General features: G+C 41.2%; 1 protein-coding gene and 1 non-coding gene across 2 annotated transcripts in view; both read left to right on the top strand.

Annotated features, from left to right (window-relative positions):
• The window catches only part of LOC144497977 (bromodomain-containing protein 2-like), a 67,809-nt gene that overhangs the window by 38,073 nt on the left and 12,342 nt on the right, over positions 1–17,394 (top strand). Inside the window, exons 3-9 of the mRNA XM_078219443.1 lie at positions 2,459–2,596; positions 2,678–2,816; positions 6,120–6,280; positions 6,746–6,802; positions 8,818–9,180; positions 15,261–15,389; positions 16,883–17,065. Coding sequence (XP_078075569.1) covers positions 2,459–2,596; positions 2,678–2,816; positions 6,120–6,280; positions 6,746–6,802; positions 8,818–9,180; positions 15,261–15,389; positions 16,883–17,065 — 1,170 coding nt within the window. The remainder of the gene's footprint in view (positions 1–2,458; positions 2,597–2,677; positions 2,817–6,119; positions 6,281–6,745; positions 6,803–8,817; positions 9,181–15,260; positions 15,390–16,882; positions 17,066–17,394) is intronic.
• LOC144498073 (U2 spliceosomal RNA) lies at positions 1,784–1,980 on the top strand. The gene has a single exon (XR_013498634.1). It is a non-coding gene; the product is annotated as a U2 spliceosomal RNA (small nuclear RNA).

Raw genomic sequence — 17,394 nt, 5'->3', positions numbered from 1 at the left:
GCCCTGTGTATGTCTGTGGGAGAGAGCAAACTGCATCATAAGTGTTCCATCCACAGACTCAGCAGAGGCTTATTCACACTTGATAAAGCAGAACTGGAAGAAACTGCTTGGCTTACGGCCTTTGCATTCGCTAAATAAATAACTTAAAAATGTTATTAGTAAGGGCACTTATTACCCATTCCTAATTTTTCTGAAGATGGTAGTGGCTTTGAGGTGCTGCAGTAGCGTGTAGACCTCATTGTTGGTGAGTGACACCAGGCATTTCCATGCTAGATAGGGTATGAATAGCAGGTTTGCTTCTTGAATCATTTGGGATTTTATGACGAATCTGATGGTTACTTTATTACTAATACTAACTTTTTATTTCCAGTGTTTTCTTTTAAAACTGAATTCTAAGTTCTCTAACTGACGTTGTGGGATTTGGGTTCTCTGGTTTATCAATTCGGGTCTCTGGATGACTGTGGGACATCAAATTCAATATATAGAGGGCAATTCTCCCCAAAAAATTCCAAGTGTCGAATTTGCGTAAAAACTGGAGTAAATCCCGCTGTTTTTTTTGAGTGGGAGTTTCAAAATGAATCTCCCACAGAGTGCCTCAGCGTGAATCATGCTGAAATTCAGTGGGCGGGGTGTATTCCTGTTCAAGAGGCCAGCCACATAGTGCTGAGCAGACCACTGCGCATGCACTGATATGTTAGCATCAAGATCGGCGCATGTGCAGTGGCCCCACACTGTCGGCCCCCCGATCGCTGGCCTCCCTCTGTCACTCAGCCCAAATAGAGTGGCAGTGGGACTGCTCAGGGGCCACGTCCCCTTGACTATGCCTGATGAGCAGTCAAGGTGTCCCTTGAGCAGTGCTGGGAGCCCAGGCTGGCACTGCCATGGTGGCAATGCCCAGAGGGCAACACCCTGACACTCAACCCTCTGGGGGGCCTCAATTACCCCCTGCCCATCACTCCAGTGGGGTTGGGCCGTCAGCTCCCCACAAGTGGGGAGCTGTACTAAACCCCGTGGGAGTGAATCACTCCTGGCCTGGTGCGGGGGTGCACGGGGAAGAGTAGCGGGCCTGGAGATTTCAGTCCTGAGCCCGCTAATGCTGTTTAAATTGAATGCAAATTAGGATTTAAATCACTTGTGTAGCTCCACGCTGATTTCCGGTGTGGAACTGATGGCGCTGGAAATCTGGTTGCCGGATTCACGTGGGAACTATGGCACCCAGCAGGGAGCTGGCGAAACGGCCTCTGCTCGAGTCTCCTGGCCCGCTGCACTGTAAAAGCAGCACAGCAGGCTGAGAATTGCACCCGATTGTTCTGCAGTTCAACCATTGTTTTGTACAGAGTTACCGCCCTGGTTTATTCTTATATAACCTATGTTATAAACCCCCAAAGCTGTTGACCATTATTTTCTTTAACTTCCTGCACTTTCAGGAATTTTAATCCTAATCTTCCCTTTATCTTTCCATTGAGTATATTCCTTGTTTTTCCTTGCACGATGTATACCTTAACTCTACCCATATGAAATGGCTCTTCCCCCTTTGTTTTGCAAATTATTTTCCAATGATGATGTTTGCCAGTTCAGCCCCACTTTTGCATCATCAACAAATTCCAAGATTGAACTTCATAATGTTCAAGTGAAGGTCAGTTGTATATTCCAAGGACAAAAATAAATCCAGCCCTTCTAAACTGTGAGCAATGCACATTGATAGAAACCAAATATTTAGGGTTGATCAACTTTTTATTCATACGGTTACATTTCTTCATATGACATTCCTGAATGTTCCTGAATCGCTTCTCAGCCTTTTGGCTAAGATCAAGTGTAGTATGGTCGGCCGCACTTGGTTGAGGTCATTAGGTTACACTGAAGTTTCATATGAAGCAATTTTTTTAAGCGGCATCTCGGCCTTTTGGCTAAGATGCAAATGAGCTCAAGTTTTGGAGGAGGAACCTCCCCCTTCTCCAATCAGCTTGGCTCATGTAGATCAGGCCCAGGACAGGGTGGTTTGGTCCTTGCCCTGTCTTGTCAGCCTGGATCTGAACTGTCTCAACTTGTTGAGACTCTGAATTGGATTTGATTTGATTGAATTGGAAAAGTATTAAAAAAAAATTCCTGAATGTTAGCTTTATGCTTACGATGCCACATTGACTACCATCTGCATATCTATGTACACTGCATCTACTGCATTCTATTTATCCAGCAAGTCCCTCTTTAAAAAATAAACATTGATTTGACTGAAGTACACATTTTATACTCAAATAACAGTTAATAAGCATCAAGACTCAGGAAGGGCAAGGCATTTGCTCAATGGCACGTCTGGGGTAATTTCAAGAGTGCAGTTTTTAAGAAATAAATTAATTACTCAAAGTGAAGAATTGAGTAATTAAAGCTCATAAGTTGTGTAATTAGTTATCATGATTCTATGCTGCTCCTAAGCCTGGTGGCCTGGTTTCTTTTTTCACAGGATTATTATCAAATAACGAAGAAGCCAATGGATTTGGGTACAATCAAAAAACGCTTGGAAAACAAATACTACTATAAAGCTGTGGAGTGTATCGAAGACATCAATACAATGTTTACCAACTGTTATGTGTATAATCGGGTAAGTTGTTACACCTTTTATAAATTGCTACGTGCTTCTTGTGTTATGTTGATAAAAGATATAACGATTGTCTGTTTATAGCCAGGGGATGACATAGTTGTAATGGCACAAACATTGGAGAAGCATTTTCTACAGAAGGTGTCACAAATGCCACAAGAGGAAATAGAACTTCCTGTGGTTAACAAAAGAGGAGGGAATGGAAAAGGAAGAAAAGGATCAGGTAACCAACTGAACAAGCACCCCCTCCTTCCTTCGAGGTGTTGGGGACAGAGGGGCAGGAAGCATCCTCAATCTTCTTTAAAATCAACAATATTGGTGGGGATTGGGGGATGTGTGTGGGGGGGGGGGGGGTGGGGTGGTGGCGCGTGAGGGGAGAGTAAGAATCACTTTTTTTAAAAACACCCTAATGTTGACATCAAATGAAATTCTTACTCTATAATCCTTAAACATTAACATCTCTTAAAAATACCGAGGGCTGGATTTTGTTAGAAAAGTTCAAAGAAATTGGTAAGTGTATGAAACTCTTCATTTGAACAGTTAGAGGGACTGAATAAAAGACACCAGAAAGAAACGTGACCTCAAGTTGAATAGTAGTAATTGTCCCTAAAATGTCATATGGAATGTAAATGGATTGTTTAGTTAACGCAGGAGGAGTCTTGGTGATTGTGGCCTTCTCTATTCTGCCCATCAGAAAATTGAGGACTGTTACATGCATACATTTGTATGTTCGGTGCTAGTTCCCAGAATCTTGTAGCTATAACAAAAACTCAGATGAGGATTTCTTGTGTGTTCACAAAGTAGAACAGAAATGGTAACAAGTCTGGAAAGTGACAAATTGTCAATTGGCAAACTAACAGTGGACCAACAGATTTGAATTTATTAGAACATTCATAGTAAACTAATTAAAGGGGCGATGCAGCTAAAGAAATGAGTGTCTTTGTGTTTTGCTACCCATCTTCTGGAAACAAGAGAGGGACGGGTGGGGGTACGGCCTCGAATGTGAGTGTTTTATTTCAGTTTGACGCCCCAGAGCATCTTTCCGAACTGGAATGGAGGAGTGGATCCATAGTTTTGTTCTATATGCACGGCATTAACTTGGAAATGAGAAAAGCATTAGTTTTGGGAAGGAGAAGATTGAAAAAATCACAAGCAAATAGTAAGACATCTTAATGGGGTGGGCATTTCTGTGTGAAATACTGAAGTTTTATATTGTGCTTAACCACTGATGTCGTCTCTCTCCCTAGCAACTGTTAAGAGGTTGAACCAGACTTATTTGGAACCTCGGTGTTGTGTTTGCCCTTGATGAAACGCTGACCACATATCACTAAACCTGACTAGTTCTGTGATATTACTGGGCTTTGCCCCTGTCTCAGCTCATCTGCTGCTGAAACCCTCATCGATGCCTTTGTTACTTCTGGAGTTGACTATACCAGTGTATAACCTGATGAGTTTCCCACAACTTAAGCTCATCCTAAAACTCTACTGTATCCTAATTCTTACAAAGCTCTGTTCAAACTCGTGTGCTCACTTGCTCTTGCTTAAGCACCATTGTTTAAAATGCTCATCCTAGTTTTCAAATCTCTCCATGGCCTTTCCCCTCCCTGTCCCTTGCCCAAATTTAACCTAAACCCTCAAATCTGTCTCCAGCCCTGAACTCTTGAGCTTAGAACCCTTGAATGAAGGCCATCAAATCCAGGGGATTTTAGTCCCATACTTTTTATTCATTCACGGACATGAGTATCGCTGGCTTACCAGCATTTATTGCCCATCCCTAGTTTACCGAAGGGCAGTTGAGTCAACAATTTGCTGTGGCTCTGGAGTCACATGTAGGCCAGGCTGGATAAAGACGGCAGATTTCCTTCCCTAAAGGACATTAGTGAACCAGATGGGTTTTTCTGACAATCGACAATGGTTTCATAGTCATCAGTCGATTCTTAATTCCAGATGTTGTTTTTGTTGAATTCAAATTCCACCATCTGCTGTGGAAGAACCTAGGCCCCCAGTTTCTGGATTAATAGTCTAGCGATAATACCACTAGACCATCACCTCCCCGATCACAAGTATGTGGGCAAGTTTGTTGAGGAGTTGGGTAGGAAAGTAAGCTATGATGAAAACGCAGACTGCAAAGGGATATAGATAGGTTAACTAATTGGCAAGAATGTGACAGGTGGAATATAGTGTGGGGTATGCAGTCGTTCATTTTGGTGGGAAGAACAGAAAAGCAGAATGTTTTTTAAATTCACTTTTAAGTGAAAATCTATTAAATGTAGGTGCTCAAAGGAGTATGGTTGTCCTTAAAGTTAGGAAGGCAAGTGGTATGTTTGCCTTTATTGCATGGGGATTTGGAATACAAGAATTGCTGCAGTTGTGCAGAACTTTACCCTATAGAGCCCTCTACCCCAGAGCACAATGCATGCTCAGTCATTGATGCATTCAGGCTGAGATCAATATATTTCAGGTGAGAAAGCTTAGTTGATGTGAAGATCAGGCATGACCTTATTAAATGGTGAAGTTGCAATGGCTGTTTCTGCTCCTATTTTTTATGTTCTCCTTGCTCCTTTTTGGTAATTTAAAATCCTTGGCCTCCTGTCACTGATCAGAAGAAATAATCTGTGTCCATTCACTTCATCAAACTCCTTCATAACTTTATTAGCATTAAATCTCCTCTTGGTCACTTCTGCTTAAAGTACATAGAATTTGCAACACAAACAGATCATTTGGCTCAACTGGTCTATGCTGATTATCTTCTGCATAGGTGTCCTTCAACCTTGCTTCATCTCATTCCATCAGTAATCCATTCTATTTTACTACTTGTATTTAATATATTTATATAGCCTTCCCGTTGTGCTATTCACCCTTAACTAGTTCAATTTTTTCACAATGTTGTGGTAGTCCTATTATTATAAGCCACTCATTGTTAACTATTGTCTCGCATATCTAGAAGCCTTTTGGGGATTCTTTAATCATAGAATCCTACAGTGCAGAAGGAAGCCATTCGGCCCATTGCACCTGCACCAACCACAATCCCACCCAGGCCCTATCCCCATAACCCCATGCCTTTACCCTAGCTAGTCCCCCTGACACTAAGGGGAAATTTAGCATGGCCAAACTACCTAACCCGCACACCTTTGGACTGTGGGAGGAAACTGGAGATCCGGAGGAAACCCACGCAGACACGGGGAGCATGTACAAACTCCACACAGACAGTGACCCAAGCCGAGAATTGAACCCGGGTCCCTGTCGCTGTGAGGCAGCAGTGCTAACCACTGTGCCACCGTGCTGCCTGGCTGTATGTATGGTCTCAATGGCATTAATGTCCTTTTTTAAACAAGGTATCCAAAAATGCAGATGGCATTCTTAACTGTGGCTTTACGAATGTTCTGAGCAAATTGGTATTTCCTGGTGTTTGGACCTGATGCCAGTTCCTGTTAAAGGATGTTTGCAAACATACTTTAACATTTATATATTTTTGTTTGTATACTGTTTTGCCCATTGTATGAATATAGTGATGTTCTTGCTATAGTGTCAGCAGTGTCCTCAACTGCACCATCAAAATTGTGTCCACCTACATCTGAAGTTGGGAATCAGAAAGCAGCGATTGTGCTAGCACCTCAGTCAAGAATAACTTCATTGTCAGCCACTCCACCATCCCCTTTAATACCAGCGGGAAAGCCTGTTACAAAAGTAAGTATTTCTGTATCTGAACAGAGCAGTGATTTTAAAGTTCCCATACTTTCTAATGATTTCTTAGGTATAGTGATCAATTTGAAGGATTTGAGTTTCCATTCCTGCACTCAATTTCTAATGTCAGACAGCAGGATTGGGAGAAAGGAATCCATCTCATCCTCCTGTTCCCCTCTCCTGCAATGGCTATTGCTAGTTTGTCTGGTGTCATGTCCTCCACACACTACTCCTATGCTTGGGACCAAGCACTATTTTTTTTCCTGGTGACTCTTATAAGGTGGATTAACGCAGTACTCTTTTCAGGTCAAGTTTTCAAAATTTCCCAGAATAATAATGGCTGAGCCTTGTCCAAATGTCCCAGAAAGTTTCCAGATGTGTTTCAAAAGATCAGTTAAAACCTTGAGCAGCTAGTGAACACTAAAAGATAATGCTCAAAATTCTCAACAACAATTTCTTTACTCCAAGGTCACTATTGGGAGTGGACAACAAGTCTATCCACCAAAATGCTGTGAAGCCTCATTGGTAAGTGCTAGGATTTAATTTAACTGGCAGTGAGTCCCATAACTCTCCTAGATAGATGTTCCAATCATTAACTTCCTTAGCAAGATGATTCTAGATGGATGAAGCTACAAAGGGTCATGAACGAAGCCCAGTCCATCACGCAAACCAGCCTCCCATCCATTGACTCTATCTATACTATCCGCTGCCTCGGAAAAACAGCCAGCATAATTAAGGACCTCACGCACCCCAGGCATTCTCTCTTCCACCTTCTTCCGTCAGGAAAAAGATACAAAAGTCTGAGGTCACGTCACAGCCGACTTAAGAACAGCTTCTTCCCTGCTACCATCAGACTTTTGAATGGACCTACCTCGCATTAAGCTGATCTTTCTCCACACCCCAGCTATGATTGTAACACTACATTCTGCACTCTCTCCTTTCCTTCTCTGAATGGTATGCTTTGTCTGTATAGCACGCAAGAAACAATACTTTTCACTGTATATTAATACATGTGATAATAATTAACATCCTTAGCAAGATGATGGCTTGTGCCAAATGTGTGCTGAACTATCTTTTCAGCTCGCAACCCCACCTTGTTTGATTTGATTTATTATTGTCACATGTATTAACATACAGTGAAAAGTATTGTTTCTTGCACACTATACAGACAAAACATACTGTTCATAGAGAAGGAAACGAGAGAGTGCAGAATGTAGTGTTACAGTCGTAGCTAGGGTGTAGAGAAAGATCAACTTAATGCGAGGTAGGTCCATTCAAAAGTCTGACAGCAGCAGGGAAGAAGCTGTTCTTGAGTCAGTTGGTACGTGACCTCAGACAACTTCCTCCTTCAGGAAAAAGATACAGGTGGAAGAGAGAATGTCTGGGGTGCGTGGGGTCCTTAATTATGCCGGCTGCTTTGCCGAAGCAGCGGGAAGTGTAGACGGAGTCAATGGATAGGAGGCTGGTTTGCGTGATGGATTGGGCTACATTTGTAGTTCCTTGCGGTCTTGGGCAGAGCAGGAGGCATACAAGCTGTGATACAACCAGAAAGAATGCTTTCTATGGTGAGAGTCGTAGCTGACATGCCAAATTTCCTTAGTCTTCTGAGAATGTAGAGGCGTTGGCGGGTTTTCTTAACTATAATGTCGGCATGGGGGGACCAGGACAGGTTGTTGGTGATCTGGACACCTAAAAACCTGAAGCTTTCGACCCTTTCTACTTTGTCCCCGTTGATGTAGACAGGGGCATGTTCTCCTTTACGCTTCCTGAAGTTGATGACAATCTCCTTCATTTTGTTGACATTGAGGGAGAGATTATTGTTGCCACACAGTTCACCAGATTCTCTATCTCATTCCTATACTCTGTCTCGTCATTGTTTGAGATCCGACCCATTATGGTGGTGTCGTCAGCAAACTTGAAAATCGAATTGATGGGGAATTTGGCTCTCAGTCATAGGTGTTCAAGGAGTATAGTAGGGAGCTGAGAACACAGCTTTGTGGGGCACCAGTGTTGAGGATGATCGTGGAGGAGGTGTTGCTGCCTATCCTTACTGATTGTGGTCTGTGAGTTGGGAAGTTCAGGATCCAGTCGCAAAGGGAGGTGCCGAGGCCCAGGCCACAGAGTTTGGAGATGAGTTTCAAGGGAATAATAGTGTTGAAGGCTGAGCTGTAGTCAATAAATAGGAGTCTGACATTGGTGTCCTTGGCCACCTGAAAGGCTCTTTTGTACCTAAAGGAACTTTTAAAAGTTGGCTCTGACTTGTTTTAAATGGAAATTCAATCCAGATCAGTCCGGTTATTTAGATGAGCCTACTTGGGTGTTGAGAATTAATTGCAGCAATACGCTTGAGTGAATACATTTGCTTGCCCAGTGTGCTTTGCTGTGGATTTGAGGAGACTATTTAAAATATTCCCATATGGAGAAAATATTGAAATAACGTTTATAAGGTGAACAGATGAGTTTTATTTTTCAAAAAAAGCTTGCTGCCGCCTGTTCTTATTCATGTTTCATTTTTTGCCTTTAACTTATTTCCTTTTAAGGTAAAGAAAGGTGTTAAAAGGAAGGCAGACACTACTACACCCACTACTTCAACTTTCACTACAAGTAGTGGGTCCTCGAAAAAACCCTCAGAACAGAAGCCTATAAAAAGCTGTTCCTGGAGGGAAAGCAGTCAATCAAACAAGCCACCAACAAAGGATCTACCAGATTCTCAACAACATTCAGTTAGAAAAGAAAAGTTCACGGTGCATTTGCAATACTGCAATAATATTCTCAAAGAAATGTTGGCAAAGAGACATGCAGCTTATGCTTGGCCTTTCTACCAGCCAGTGGATATTGAAGCACTGGGACTTCATGATTATCATGATATTATTAAACATCCCATGGATCTTAGTATTGTGAAAGTAAGTTTTTTTTTTACATCTCTCCTCTCCCCCCCCCCCCCCCCCCCCCCCCACCCCCCCAACCCCCTCCTGATTTGATTTAATCAGCTATTTCAATTTTCCATAAACCATATTTGGATATGTCCTTTCAATCCAAATAACGTGGTTAAATATTTTAAGTTTTGGAGCAGTCTTGCAAATGTCAATTTTACATTGGAATGGGTTGATGCACTAACTAATGTCACTAAAACTTGATCCCTAAGGGCTGTGGAATATTTACATGGTCTTGTTTTGAGTACACTAATTTTGCATCTGGAATCTTTGTGGAAAAGAGGCTAATTATACACAGCAATGGAATCAATGTGGCAGAGAGAAGGAACCCTAGAGAAGCTGGATCAGTGACTGGAAAGTGAAACACGAAGTGGGAAGTTTCCGAGGGCGAAGATTAACACAACTTGCAAAGAAATACTGTCATGAGAGTGAGGTGGACAAAGTAAATATTGAGGTAGAATCTATAGATTAAAAAGACACTGGCTTTGAGAATTATTCCATCAATTGGCAAGTGAGAAATGCTCTCCAATATGAGCAGTTCGTCCTGGCCACCACTTCATTGTTCTACCACTTCTAGTCCACTCTCAAACCTTGGTATGTTCCACAAAATTTAGTGGAATGTTTCCCCACCTGTTTGCATGCTCTTTGCTTAGAATCATGAAAAAAAGAGGCTAATGGATATTGTACCCATTTGGACGTTCTTTCTCTGCAGCCACAGGAATGAAGATAGAATCCTACAGTGCAGAAGGAGGCCATTCGGCTCATCACGTCTGCACCGACCACAATCCCACTGAGGCCCTATCCCCACAACTCCATGCATTTACCCTAGCTAGTCCCCCTGATGGGGGCAATTCAGCATGGTCAGTCCACCTAACCCGCGCACATCTTTGGACTGTGGGAGGAAACCAGAGCACCCAGAGGAAACCCACGCAGACGTGGGGAGAACTTGCAAACTCCGCACAGACAGTGACCCAAGCCAGGAATCAAGCCCGGTTCCCTGGTGCTGTGAGGCAGCTGTGCCAACTACTGTGCCACCATACCAATGATGCGTTTTGTACTACTCTCTAGTGAAAGGTTGCAAAAAGTTAAGGGTGCGTTAAGATGTGTGCAATTTGTTCTAGCCAGCTTTGTTTCCTGGCTCCAACTAAAGTTTTCATGCTCTCGAGAGATCTGTGCATGTTAATAATAAACATCTCTACCTATCTCTGTAACCTTCTCCAACCCCACAGCCCACTAATATTTGGGAGGCCACTAATTCAATCCTCCTGTGCATCCCCAATTTTAATTGTACCATCATTGGTTGCCTAGACACCAAGCTCTGCAATACTCTCCTTACACCCCTCTGTCTCTTTACTTCACTTTCTTGCTTTAAGACATTTCTTTGAAACTACCTCTTTGACCAAACCTTTGGTAATCTGAGCTAAATCTCCTTACGTGGCTCGTTGTCATACTTTGTTTAATATGGCTTCTGTGAAGAGCCTTGGGATGTTTCATTAGGTGAAAAGTACCATATAAATGCGAGTGGCTGCAAATAACCATTAGGTTCTCCTCTTATATATTTGTGTTAGAAGATTAGTTGGTGCTATTCTGATCTACATTGAGGGAATGCTGGCATCTAGTTGAGAGAATTAATAAAAATTCACTGTGATTAATTGAGATTTTGTTTGGGTGTACCATCTCTTTTATGCAACACGAGGTTTTGTGGAATCTTTAAATTGTCACATCTTTGATATTTTAGTCAGTCTATGCATAATGACATTATGCATAACCCTTCAGCTTACTTAAGTTGCACCTTGATAAAAGAAGTATTTAATTTTTTGGAAACCAAGAAGAAAAGCTGTTCAATTTAGTTGGCTCTTGTATCTGGTAGTTGCCAACATTAGTTGTTGTTGGCACCTGGAATTTGACCAGTATTTGTAAATGTCTTTACAATAATTCATAACTTTCAGTTCTGCAAATCGAAATTTACATTGCAATTTTATCCAGGTTTTCTATCAATGGGGAGCTACATAATTACCAATAACAATGTTATTCCATCATTGGATATCAAACTGTTTTAAACAATTGAGGATTAGTGAAGACTGACTATGAAGATGAATATAGATCTGGTGTTCAAATGTTATTACTACTGTATCCCTACCCTGGGATAAACTTGCACGTCCCCATCTGTGATCCGCCTAGAATCCGAGATCAGTGTGTGGTATTCTAATTTGGATTGACCATTCTTCTATTCATCATAGAAGATTAATGAAGAGGACTATTTGGTAAATAAATATTTCACACTTAGATGCATTTTTGAAGAAAATATTAATCTATTTAAAATCGTCGTGGCCTGTCTACCTTTTCGCCAAGGACTCCTTTGCATGTAGCACAAGTTTCAATTTGCAATTGAGAGAATCAATTTTTCAATTCAACATAAGCACCACATTGTATTTCTGCATGTATTTAAGTATTTGGTGATTGTTATAATCTAAAAATCTAATTTATATTGTTTCTATTCTCAAGTTGGCAGTTAAGAATTTAGTCAAAAGACTTGAGACAACCAAATAAAGAAATAAATATAAAAATGAACTAACTTTTTGTTTATACTGATTGTTTCATGTTCTTCCACATAACTCTTATGCATTCATGTTATTGCATTAAATTAATTTTAGGATGTTTTGCCCACTGTTGACACTTAGTCATTACTGCTTCACAGGACCAATGCATTTTCCTTCTCACTCTTGACGGTAGATATCGGAGGGCAAATATCATGGTCCAGGATATTGCTATCCCACCATCAATTATTATTAACAACAATGCTGAAGGTTGTTGATAGCTTCACATGTCTAGGCTCCCCAGTCACCAGCAATCTGTCACTTGATGCTGAAATCAACATGCCTTGTGTGTGACCTGAGTAGCATGTGCTATGTAAGAGAAAAGGTTGAACAGTTTCCACTGTCTCCGACATTTCCTCATCAGTCCTTGGCAGGACAGTGTCACTAACACGGAGGTCCTGGAGCAAGCTAAATCCATCCTCATCTATTCATTACTAAGCCATGTTGATCATATGAATGAAGGATGTATAGACAATCACCTTCTCTGCAGGGAACTGACTACTGGGTCACAAGCTGTTGGATGCCCTTCTCTCTGCTTTAAGCAGACCTGCAAGCAAGATTGAACATGATATTAACAGGCACAGTTGGGACATTGTTAGTAATTATGAAAAATAAGTTTGAAATGTAAATTTCTATTTACAGAGCTGGAAGATGCAAATTATTGAAAAGAAATTTAGACATACTGTCAAATTTCAGGTGGCATCAACTATTGGATACAAGAACTACCTACATAAGAACATAAGAAATAGGAGCAGGAGTAGGCCATCTAGCCCTTCGAGCCTGCCCCGCCATTCAATAAGATCATGGCTGATCTGAAAGTGCTTTAGTTCCACTTACCCGCCCACTCCCCATAACCCTTAATTCCCTTATTGATCAGAAATCTGTCTACCTGTGTCTTAAACATATTTAACGAGGTAGCTGCCCCTGCTTCAATGGGCAGAGAATTCCAGAGATTCACTACCCTCTGAGAGAAGAAGTTCCTCCTCAACTCTGTTCTAAACGGACTCCCCCTTATTTTGAGGCTGTTTCCTCTAGTTCTTGTTTCCTTTCTAAGTGGAAAGAATCTCTCTGCCTCTACCCTGTCTAGCCCCTTCATTATCTCATATGTCTCTATAAGATCTCCCCTCAGCCTTCTAAACTCCAATGAGTACAGGCCCAATCTAAAATTGAACAGCTTTTCATCTCTAGTTTACAACAAATATCTCAATTTTATCAAGTAAATTTAAGTAAACTGAATGTTTATGCATGGAGACAGTCGCTGACAGCTGTGACCTCTGGGGTTTGACTGTTGGAGAGGCACAGGAAGAGAGGAGAGAAAACAAAGCTAAGTTGGTCCAGAAGAGGACCCAATGGAAACGGACACCAGTGAATCCTGCACCTTTTCAACCCACTGCCTTCATCTGCAGAAAATCTGGCAGAGACTGCTGTGGCAGAGTGGGTTTTCTGAGGAACACCGAGAAGTTAAGCATCAAGGTGTAAACCATCATCTCTTAGACAGAAGAATGCCAAAGAAGGGATTCACAAGACAGAAGTGCTAGTATGATTTGGAGTCCGGTTATAGTTTGACAGTGGTACACATTGATGAAAGACTTCCCAAGTGCACCACATGCTGTATATAACTTCACTGCAGTGTCAAGTTTGATGCCTGTTGAGCCTCCTGGGAATAAAATTAAAAGTATATTTTTAAATGCATTCCAAACGTTGCTGTCACTACATCACTAACTCTGTTTAAGAAGGGAGGGAGACACCAGACGGGAAATTATAGGCCGGTTAGCCTGACTTTGGTCATTGGCAAGATTTTAGAGTCCATTATTAAAGATGAGATCGCAGAGTACTTGGAAGTGCATGATAAAGTAGGACTGAGTCAGCACGCCTTTGTCAAGTGGAGGTCATGTCTAACAAATCTGTTAGAGGTCTTTGAGGAGGTAACAAGGAAGTTAGATAAAGGAGAGCCAGTGGACCTGATTCATTTAGATTTCCAGAAGGCCTTTGACATGGTGCCGCATAGGAGATAGTTAAATACGTTAAGTGCCCATGGTGTTAAGGGTAAGATCCTGGCATGGATAGAGGATTGGTTGACTGGCAGAAGGCAGAGAGTGGGGATAAAGGGATCTTTCTCAGGATGGCAGCCGGTGACTAGTGGTGTGCCTCGGGTCAGTGCTGGGACCACAACTTTGCACAATATACATTAACGATTTGGAGGAAGGAACTGAAGGCACTGTTGCTAAGTTTGCAGATGATACAAAGATATGTAGAGGGACAGGTAATATTGAAGAAGCAGCGGGGTTTCAGAAGGACTTGGACAGATCAGGAGAGAGGGCAAAGAAGTGGCAGATGGAGTACAATGTGGAAAAGTGAGGTTATGCACTTTGGAAGGAGGAATGGAGGCATAGACTATTTTCTAAATGGGAAAATGCTTAGGAAATCAGAAGCACAAAGGGACTTGGGAGTCATTGTTAAAGATTCTCTTAAGGTTAGTGTGCAGGTTCAGTCGGCAGTTAGGAAGGCAAATGAAATGTTAGCATTCATGTTGAAAGGGTTAGAATACAAGAGCAAGGATGTACTTCTGAGGCTGTATAAGGCTCTGGTCAGACCCCATTTGGAGTATTATGAACAGTTTTGGACCCCCTATCTAAGGAAAGATTTGCTGGCCTTGGAAAGGGTCCAGAGGAGGTTCACAAGAATGCTCCCTGGAATGAAGAGCTTGTATGAGGAATGGTTGAGGACTCTGGGTCTGTACTCGTTGGAGTTTAGAAGGATGAGGGGGGATCTTATTGAAACTTGCAGGATACTGCGAGGCCTGGGTAGAGTGGATGTGGAGAGGATGTTTCCACTAGTAGGAAAAACTAGAATCAGAGGGCACAACCTCAAGCTAAAGGGACGATCCTTTAAAACAGAGATGAGGAGGAGTTTCTTTGGCCAGAGAGTGGTGAATCTGTGCAACTCTTTGCCGCAGAAGGCTGTGGAGGCCAGATCATAGAGTGTCTTTAAGACAGAGATAGGTTCTTGATTAATAAGGGGATCAGGTGTTATGGGGAAAAGGCAGGAGAATGGAGATGAGATAAAAATCAGCCATAATTGAATGGCGGAGCAGACTCGATGGGCTGAGTGGCCTAATTCTGCTCCTATCTCTTATGGTCATTCACTGGAATGGAGCTCTATACAGTATAAGAGTTTGTTCTTGACCTCAAGTCACTGCAGTCAGTATAAATGATGTGCGTCAAATTACTTAAAATTTGGAAAAAAATATGCTCAATACAGAAGAACTGTTATGGGATATGATGTGGCAAATACATTGTAAATCATTGCTATTCTATTTTTTAAAATGCTAAAAATTTTAATGAACATCAAAGCCCTTTTCAGGAGTGAAAATCTAGGTAGTTATCTGGTGCAAGAGCCAAGTGTAATGTACTTGATATTTTAATCATTTTTATTTCAATCTTTTTTTGCAAGAAAAAATTGAGCAACCAAGAATACAGCAATAGCCAGGAGTTTGCCGCAGATGTGAGATTAATGTTTTTGAATTGCTACAAGTATAATCCACCAGACCATGAAGTAGTAGCCATGGGTAAAAAACTTCAGGTAAGAGAATAGAATAGTGTATCCATTCATGAAATATAAATATTCTGAATCAATAATTAAAATTTGGGTTGCAATAATTCATAGGATTTGCTAAATCCTATCTTTTGCTATCTTAATAGAAAAATGCATTATAAAATCATTTCCTGCTGTGCCTGTCATACCTGCAGATGATACCTGTAGGTGATGTATATAGAAAATTGAAAATTAACCAAGAGAACTGTTTTAATTCTGCATACAAATGTAGGCTCTGTATGCAGAATAGTGCTGTGAGGCAGTTTTATAGGCTTTTGTGGTTATGACCAGCAGATAAATTGTTGAAGGTAAGGAAAGTACCATAAGACTTGAATTTAAAACTCCATTTAGAAAATTTAATATCTGTTTGGTTCTTTTACAAATTGCCTTTCTCAACTTGATGAATCCCTTTTTTAGCGTGTGACCCTCGCATACAGTCCCTAAGTGTTACATTTTTTTAAAAATCAATTTTGATTGACCAGGACAGGCCGTCACCCAATTGGATAGATGGTTATCTCCCTAGACAAAGTGGTTCTGGCTTTTTCCCCCGTTTTCCTTCCCTACCCCATTCCTACTTAAAAGCAAGTTCAAGACTGGAAGCATCGTTACCCTCTGAGTAGGGCTATGATTGGAGTACTCTATTGCATTAGCAGGTGAGCTTGTCGGGGCTGGGAAAGGGGAAAAGTAGGATATTTGAGGCTTGCTTCTATGGTAACTTCATTGCCTTTCCACCTCATCCTCCTAATTCTGTAACCTTGCATTGTATCTGCCATCTATTGCTCTCCAGTGTAATCCCCACCCCACTACATACCCCAGTGGGAGTGATTATGATGTGGGGGAAATGAAGGTTGTCTTGGTTCCCAAACTGAGAATAAAAATAGGGACAATGCAGATGGAAGGACAGTTAAATTTTTGCCTTGTAGAGCATCCCATCTTTCCTTACTCCACCTTCCACCCACAGATGAATACTAGGTTTGGTCGAGTCTTGACACGTAACAGGAAAATCAACCATTTTTAAATATAACTTTAAAACTGGACAAGCCAAAAATCTGTGGATCTGAAATGTGTTTAACACGTTCAAAATCTGTCAAGAGAGAAGTATTTTTGATGTATAAATTCTGAGATCCCTCTGTACATAGTTTGAATTCAGACAGACATATCTAGACCAAAACCTGAAATTTTCATTTACTTCATTAGTTTCGAATTGTTCTTGGGGAGTGAGTATTTTGTGTTATACCAGACACCATTGTTTAGCAACTTTTTTCCTCAATGTAGATGATGCAATTAAGAACAGCCTTGGGAAAAGAATTGGGTACATGATATTGTATATTCCCCCCAAGAGTATTATTTTTAATTTGCTAGTTTTTATGTAATATATACAAAGTAATGTAGGAAGATAGTCAGTTGCACTAAATCCTACATAACTGGTTATCTGGTTAATCATGTAACCCATGTTTTTCTGTGTCCATCTTTTATAACAGGATGTTTTTGAGATGCATTTTGCAAAAATATCTGAGCCTGTTAAAGCTGTGCCATTACAACAACCCACCACTCAATTCACTGAATCATCAAGTGAAGATAGCGATGACAGTTTCTCTGCTGAAAGTAGTTCCGACAGCTTAAGAAAAGAGCAGAAGGACCGCCTTGCTCAGCTTCAGGATCAGGTAAGGAAGAACGTGGAATTTTTAAAATAAGATTTCACTTTAACTTAAAGTGGCCCATCCATGGCTAGCCAAAGAAATTGAGGATAATATTAGATCCAAAGAGGAGGTACATAAAGCTGCTAGAGCAAAATAGCAAGCCCAGAGACCAGGAGTGGTTTAGAATTCAGCAACGGAAGACCCAAGAGATTTATTAAGAGGGAAAAGATAGAGTATGACTGAACTTGCAAGGAACAAAAGACAGAAGTATATAAAAAGAAAAGAAGATTAGTGAAGACAAATGTAGGTCCCTTAGTCAGAAACGGAAGAATTTATAATAGAGAACAAGGAAA

This window comes from Mustelus asterias, chromosome 8 (genome assembly GCF_964213995.1).
Source record: "Mustelus asterias chromosome 8, sMusAst1.hap1.1, whole genome shotgun sequence".
Taxonomy (NCBI): Eukaryota; Metazoa; Chordata; class Chondrichthyes; order Carcharhiniformes; family Triakidae; genus Mustelus; species Mustelus asterias.
Note: the sequence above shows the minus strand (reverse complement) of the source record. Positions and strands in the feature narration are given on the sequence as shown.